The sequence below is a fragment of the Pteropus alecto genome, unplaced genomic scaffold (assembly GCF_000325575.1).
Source record: "Pteropus alecto unplaced genomic scaffold, ASM32557v1 scaffold251, whole genome shotgun sequence".
In the NCBI taxonomy this organism is placed as follows: domain Eukaryota; kingdom Metazoa; phylum Chordata; class Mammalia; order Chiroptera; family Pteropodidae; genus Pteropus; species Pteropus alecto.
Genome location: NW_006431048.1, coordinates 33,349 through 41,145, shown reverse-complemented (window position 1 = coordinate 41,145; position 7,797 = coordinate 33,349). Strand labels below are relative to the sequence as shown.

General features: G+C 32.1%; 1 protein-coding gene across 1 annotated transcript in view; it reads right to left on the bottom strand.

Moving 5' to 3' along the window:
• Positions 1-7,797, bottom strand: part of CUNH3orf30 (chromosome unknown C3orf30 homolog) — a 20,145-nt gene that overhangs the window by 9,985 nt on the left and 2,363 nt on the right. Inside the window, exon 3 of the mRNA XM_025052149.1 lies at positions 6,380-6,442. Within this exon, the coding sequence (XP_024907917.1) occupies positions 6,380-6,442 (63 nt within the window). The remainder of the gene's footprint in view (positions 1-6,379; positions 6,443-7,797) is intronic.

Here is a 7,797-nt window from a genome sequence, read left to right as displayed (position 1 = left end):
AGTCAATTCAGAATTTCATATCCAGCAAAGATGTCTTACAAAAAATGAAAATGTAAAAGATTTTCAGATAAAGAACTAAGAGTATTCATTGCCAGCAGTTCTGCAATACAAGAAATGCTAAAAGAAGTTTTTTCAAGTTGAAGGGAAGTAATTTCAGAGAGAAATCTGGAAATTCACAGATGAGTAAAGAATATTAGAAATAGCGTTTGTCTGTATAAATGTAAAAGATTATTTTTGTCCCCTTAAGTTCTTTAAAATACATATGGTTATTTAAAGTAAAAATATTTTTTTTCTGAAAAGGGCTGGATAATACATATTTTAGGCATTGCAGCACACATACTATCTCTGTTGCTACTCTCGAACCTCCCTTCCCTTTCCTCTTCTTTTAGTTTTTCCCCATCTCCTTCTTCCTCAATTCCTTCTCCTCTGCCTTCTTTTTCTCCTTCCTCTCCTTCCCTCTCTTCCTTCTCCTTCTTCAATGACTTAAAAAATGTTAATTTTTCCTTAGCCTGTGGGCCATTTAAAATCAGATGGTCTATAGTTTTCCAAACCTTTTCTACATAGTTCAATTAAATAAAGCAGAGATTGTTAGAAAAGATAATGAAAATATATCAAAATTTATGAGATGCAACTAAAGCAGTGCCTAGAGAGAAACATTTAAAAGTGTCTATATTAGAAAAGAAGAAAGATCTAAAATCAATTATCTAAGGTTTACCTTAAGAAGTAGAAAGAAAGAGTAAAGTAAACCAAAATTAGAAAGAGGAAAGGAGACAGTAAGGATAAGTGCAAAAAGAAACAAAATTGAAAAGGTAAATAATAGGAAATATCAACAAAGCCAAAAAAAAAAAAAAAAAAAAAACCCAACAAAATTGATTAATTTCTAGCTAGACCAATTAAGGAAACAATGTGATCACTGATTCAATTTTGTGACTAATTATTGGTCTGTTTAGATTTTCTGTTTCTTCCTGATTCAGTCTTGGAAGATTGTATGTCTCTAGGAATGTGTCCATTTCTTCCAGGTTTTCTAATTTGTTGGCATATAATTGTGGTATTTTCTTAAAATCCTTTCTATTTCTGTGGTGTCAGTTGTCGCTTCTCTTTCATTTCTGATTTTATTTGGTCCTCTCTCTTTTTTCTTGATGAGTCTGGCTAAAGGTCTATCAATTTTGTTTATCTTTTCAAAGAACTAGCTCTTGATTTCATCTTTCCTATTTTTTAGAAAAATCTCTACATCATTTATTTCCACCCTGATTTTGATTATTCCTTTCCTTCTACTCACTTTGGAATTTGTTATTCTTTCTCTAGTTCCTTTAGATTGTTTATTTGAGGTGTTTTTGTTGTTGTTGTTGCTATTTTTTGAGGTAGGTCTATATTGCTATACATTTCCATCTTAGAACTGCTTTGGCCTGTATCCCATATTGGGTTGTTGTATTTTTATTTTCATTTGTCTCAAAGTATATTTTGATTTCTTCCTTGATCTTATTGTTAATCCTTTATTGTTTAGTAGCACGTTGTTTAGTCTCCATGTGTCTGTCTGTTTTTCAGTTTTCTTCTTGTAATTAATTTCTCATTTCATACCATTATTATCAGAGAAGATGCTCGATATGATTTCAGTCTTCTTAAATTTATTGAGACTTATTTTGTGGCCTAACATGTGGTCTCTCCTGGAAAATGTTCCATGTGCATTTGAAAAGAATGTATATTCTTCTGTTTTGGGGTGGAATGCTCTAAAAATATCTATTAAGCTCACCTGGTCTAATGTGTTATTTAAGGCCACTGTTTCCTTGTTGATTTTCTGTTTGGATGATTTATCCACTGATGTTAGTAGGGCGTTAAAGTCTCCAATTATTATTGTATTACCGTTGATCTCTCCCTTATGTCTGTCAATATTTGTTTTATATACTTAGATTCTCCTATGTTGGGTGCTTAGATGTTTATAAGAGTTATATCTTGTTGGGTTAATCACTTTATTATTTTTTAATGCCCTTCTTTCTTCCTTGTTACAGTCTTTGTTTTAAAGTTTATTTTGTCTGATATAAGTACTACCCCAGCATTTTTGGGTTTGTTTCCATTTGCATGAAATATTTTTTTCCATCCTTTATTTTCAGTCTAATTGTGTCTTTTGATCTAAAGTGGGTCTCTTGTAGACAGTATATGTTGGGTCTTTGTTTTGTATCCATTCAGATACGCTATGTTTTTTGATTGAAGCATTTAGTCCATTTACATTTAAAGTAATTATTGATAGGTGTGTGGTTATTGCCATTTTATTTGTTGTTTTCTGACTATTTTTGTGTTTCATGCTCTTATTCTCTTGCTCTCTTCTTTGTATGTTGATGACTTTCTATAGTGTTATGTTTAAATTTCTCTTTATTTCTTGTATATTTCTTTCAAGTTTTTTTGTTATTGCCATGTGCTTCATATATATCAAGCTATGTTTATAGCAGTCTATTTTAACTTAACGGTTGCTTAAGTTCTAACACATTCTAAAATTACTACATTTTTTCCCTCATCCCCCAACATTTTTGTTTTGTCATTATTTTTATCTCTTTTCTGTATACATTTGTATGTATCCCTTAATTTATTGCATTTACATATGGTCTTCCTACTTTCATCTTTTAATCTTTGTACTAACTTTATAATTGGTTTATCTGCTGCTTTTATTGTTTACCTTTGTCAGTAAAATTTTTTTCCTCTCTATTTTCTTATTTTTATTTTTGATCTTTTCTTTCTTCTTAAAGATGTCCCTTTAATGTTTCTTGTAATATGGGTTTAGCGGTGATGAACTCCTTTAGCTTTTGCTTATCTGGGAAACTCAATCTCTCCTTCAATTCTAAATGATAATCTTGATGGGTAGAGTAGTCTTGATTGTAGGTCTTTACTTTTCATCACTTTAAATATTGCTTGCCAATCCCTTCTGTCCTGCAAAGTTTCTACTGAAAATCTGCTGATAGTCTTATGGGAGCTCTCTTGTGTGAAAGTAACTGCTTTTCTCTTGCTTCTTTTCAGATTTTCTCTTTGTCTTTAACTTTTGGCATTTAAAAGTTAAATGGTGTGGGTGCCTTCAGGTTCATCTTGTTTAGGACTTTCTGTGCTTCCAGTACTAGTATGTTTATTTCATTTGCCAGATTAGGGAAGTTTTCAGTCATTAGTTTTTCAAATAGGTTTCAAATCCCTTTTTGTCTCTTCTTCTGGGAACCCTATGATGAGAATGTTGGTATGCTTGCTATTGTCCAAAAGGCCCCTTAAACTATACTCATTTTTTAAATTCTCTTTACTTTTTGCTGTTCTGATTGGGTGTTTTCTGCTATCTTGTCTTCCAGATTGCCGATTCGATTCTCTGCTTCATCTAATCTGCTATTGATTCCTTCTAGCATATTCTTCATTTTAGTTATTGTATTCTTCAGTTCTAACTGGTTCTTTTTTCTATTTTCTATCACCTTATAATGTTTTACCTGTCCTTGTTGAAGTTCTCACTGAGTTCATGTATTCTTATACCAAATTCATTGAGCATCCTTACAACTATTGTTTTTAACTCTTATCTGGTAGATTTCTTGTCTCCATATTGTTTAATTATTTTTCTGGAGTTTTTCCTGTTCTTTCATTTCTATAACTTGACAAATTATTCTAAATATGGACATGAAAATGTACAGGCCTAAGAACATCAAAGATATTTTTTTAAAGAAGAATAGGATATGAGAAGATTTATTCTTATTGTAAGGCATACCAATTAAGACAGTCTCGTACCAGAGCAAAGATAGACAAATATACCATAGGAGTCAAATAAAGAGCAGTGTGGAAAGCATCGTCTCTCTTTTTCTAAATAAAAGGTGCTTGATCAGTTGAATGTCCGCTTGAAAAAAAAAAATGAAACTTTACACTACCTTGCACCCTACACAAAATCAATTCCAGATTGATTGGATATAAATGTAAAAGGCAAAAAACAAACAAAACTTAACACCTCACCCCACAAAAAGAAACCCAAAAGCAAACTACAAGATAATATAGAGGACTATGGTCATGAGCTTGGGCTAAAGAGAGACTTCTAAAACAGGACACCAGAAGTACTAATCATAAATAAAAAGATTGTTAAATTTGAGTATATCAAAATTAAGAATTTCTGTTTATCAAAAGATAACTCGAATTTAAGGATTTAAATGTAAGACCTGAAACAATAAAATGCATAGAAGAAAACATGAGAACTAAACTCCAGGACTTTGGGCTTAAAGAGGATTTAAGAATTTGATCTCAAAAGCAAGGGAAGTAGAAGCTAAAATAAATGAATGGGACTATATCAAACTAAAAAGCTTCTGCTCAGCAAAAGAAACCATCAACAAGGCAAAGAGACAACCATCCGAATGGGAAAATATATTTGCAAGCAATGCCTCCGATAAGGGCCTAATATCCAAAATATACAAAGAACTCATACAACTCAATAACACATACAACTCAATAACAACAACAACAAAAAAACAAATGATCCAACCAAAAAATGGGCAGAGGACCTGAACAGATACTTCTCCATAGAGGATATACAAATGACCAAAAAATATTTGAAAAAATGCTCAACATTGCTAGCTATTAGAGAAATGCAAATCAAAACCACAATAAGATACCATCTCACACCTGTTAGAATAGCTATAATCAACAGAACAAGTAATAGCAAATGCTGGAGAGGATGCAGAGAAAAAAAGAACCCTAATATTAAGAATTGATCTACCATATGATCCAGCAATCCCTCTACTTGGTATTTACCCCAAAGACTTGAAAATCTATATCTATAAAGTTATTTGCACACCAATGTTCATAGCAGCATTATTCACAGTGGCCAGGACATGAAAGCAACTGAAGTGCCCTATGATTGATAATTGACTAAAGAAGCAGTGGTACATATATACAATGGAATATTACTCAGTCATAAGAAGAGATGGTATATTGCCATTTGTAACACATGAATGGACTTTGAGATAATCATGCTAAGCGAAATAAGCCAGACTGAAAAAGTAGAAAATCACATGGTATCACTTATATGTGGGATATAAACCTAACAGCAACAAATGAACAGGACAAACAAACAGAGACTCATGGACATGGACAATGGACTAGTGGTTACCAGAGGGTAAGGGGTGGGGGAAGGGTAGAGGTAGACAGGGTAAAGGGGGTCAAATATGTGTAACAGAAAGAAATCTAACTATGGGAGGTGAATACACAGTGTAAATACATATATGCGTGACCGTTAAAGTGTATAGCTGAAACTTGGATTTCGTTAACCAATGTCACCGTAAAATAAACAAACAAACAAATAAATAAATAAATAAATAATTTTTTTAAAGATTGAAAAAATGGATAACTTTAAGGGATAAAAAGGGAAAGCACAAAGTAGGATAAGATACCTGTAACAAACACAATCAACAAAGAGCTCACAATCCGAATATATAGAAAATTGTCACAGGTGAATGGAAAAAAAAAAGACAAGTAATACAATAGAAAAAGAAGCATTTCCAAATGACCAATAAATAAATAGAAAAGATATGCAACTGCTTTAGTAATCAGAAAAAGCAAATTGAAACTGCAATGATTTATTACTGATCACTTATCAAAATGGCTGATGCTAATAAGACTGACAATACTAAGTGCTGGATATAAGTAGAAAAGATGTGAAACAACTGGAACTCTGATACACACTGCTGTCGGGAGTGTATATTTGTACAATCACTTTGGAAAATTGTTTGAAATAATCTACTAGAGCTGAGCAAACACACACTTTGTGATCCAGTAATTTCCATCTGGGTATGTCTCAAGAGAAATATGTGTATACGTGCACAAGAGACATGCACGGAGTCTCATAGGAAAATTTTTTGCAATAGTTACAAGCCAGAAACAACTTGAATATCCATATCCACCCAGAATGGGTAAATTGTGGCATTTCATATAATGGATACCATACAGCACTGAAAACAAACTACAGCCACACAACAACAGCATGGATTAATTTCACAGTCATACTTTTGAGCAAAAGAAACCAGATACAAATGAATAATTACTACATGGCTCCCTTTATATGAAGTTGTAAAAGCTGACAACTCTAAACAAAAGTGTTTCATGATTCATGTTTAGTGTAAAATGATAAAGAGAAGTGAGAAAGTCATTATCATAAGTGTCAGAATAATACTCCCTTTGTGGGGAGTAACAGCTGAGGGAAAGGAAGGGGGCCTTCTGGGTTGCTGCCAATGTTTTAGTTTCTTAAACCTAAATGGTAGGTACGGGTTTGCTCACTTCATGATAATTCACTGAGTTGTATGTGTTTTGTTTTATACAGTTGTATGTGTGCTATATTTACAATAAACAATAAAAAGGTTGTTCTTTTTCTCCTATTCCATACCTGGTACAGCATAAAACTCAGGGGGTCCTCTGGCCTTTCATAGACTAAGTTTTCAGTGATCTGCTGAGAAAGATCATAAGGTATCGCGTTACGGTTCTGAGCTGAAGTTATGAGGTCAGTTTTATCTGGAGTTATATCCGAAGTAATCTTTTGCACTAACCTACCATGTACCACAGCATTTTAAAAAGATTCATTTACCTCTACAAAATGTCAAATAACTTTCTCACTACTGATAAAATTAGGCAAAGTAAGGTAAAATTTGGAGGAATAAAAATTTAGTAATAAGTAGCAATGGAACTCTTTTAGTTTCTAAGATCAAAGAAGTAGTGAGAAAATTTGGGGGACATTTCTATTTTGAGAATTGTCATTTTACTATACTGAGAAATTAATGTTATATGCTTTGAAGAACAGTCAGAGAAAAGAATTTTGAGTGAAAATTTTAAAAGGCTATATGATTTTATATAGAATTTCTTTCTGAGGCACTTGATTCTGAAAGGTGAAAATTATTGTGATATTTATCGTTTGTCATAATAAATGAGAAAGCATATATAAAACTTCAGAGATTTACTAATATATCTTTTTGTTGTTGAATAACCTCCAAAATTATAACAAGAGAAGTAGAATTCTCACTTACAAAGAATAGCAATAGGGCAAATTTTAGTTGTAAAATATTCAAGGTCTGTTTAATGTCCCCGACCAATTAGTATTTCATATATGTTTCTACTGAATATATTATTTGATAATTAATTTTTCTTATAACAACATTGAATGCATAAGCATTGTTTTTCTTTGACAGATGAAAACATTTATTTATAGAATGATTAGAATTCTACTTTTTTCAACAGCTTTCATCCTTCAATTTAATTAGTTGCTCTTTGATGCAAGCCAGAAAACCCAGCCATTAGTGCTCTCCCACAATGGGACATTTTAAGAAAGAAAAGTCATAGAGCAGAGTTAATGAAGTAAATATCACTTATCCCTATTTTATATGAAGAAACTGAGATTCACAGAAGTTATGTAATTTTCCCCAAAAAATGAAGATGAAAAGTGACAAAGTTAGGTTGGAGCTTTGGGCTAAATTTGCAAAGTTTGTACTCTTTCTACCATACCCTACTTCTTTAAATTTACACTTTTCCATTTTGAATGTTTTCATTTGAGGTGGGCCATTCTTATTTCACACCATTCTAACTACAAAGTTACTTTATGTACTCATGTATTATATACACATATGTACCTTACTGGATAATAATATTAACATAAAAATAAACATGTCAGGAACACCAAACAACAAACATTTTATAAATGTGGTAATTTCTTATAATTCTATATTGGCCAAGGATATTATACTTTAAAGAAGGTTCCAGCCCCATATCCTGAGGTCAATAAGATTTGGAATTTCAAGAATTAGAAGCAACGCT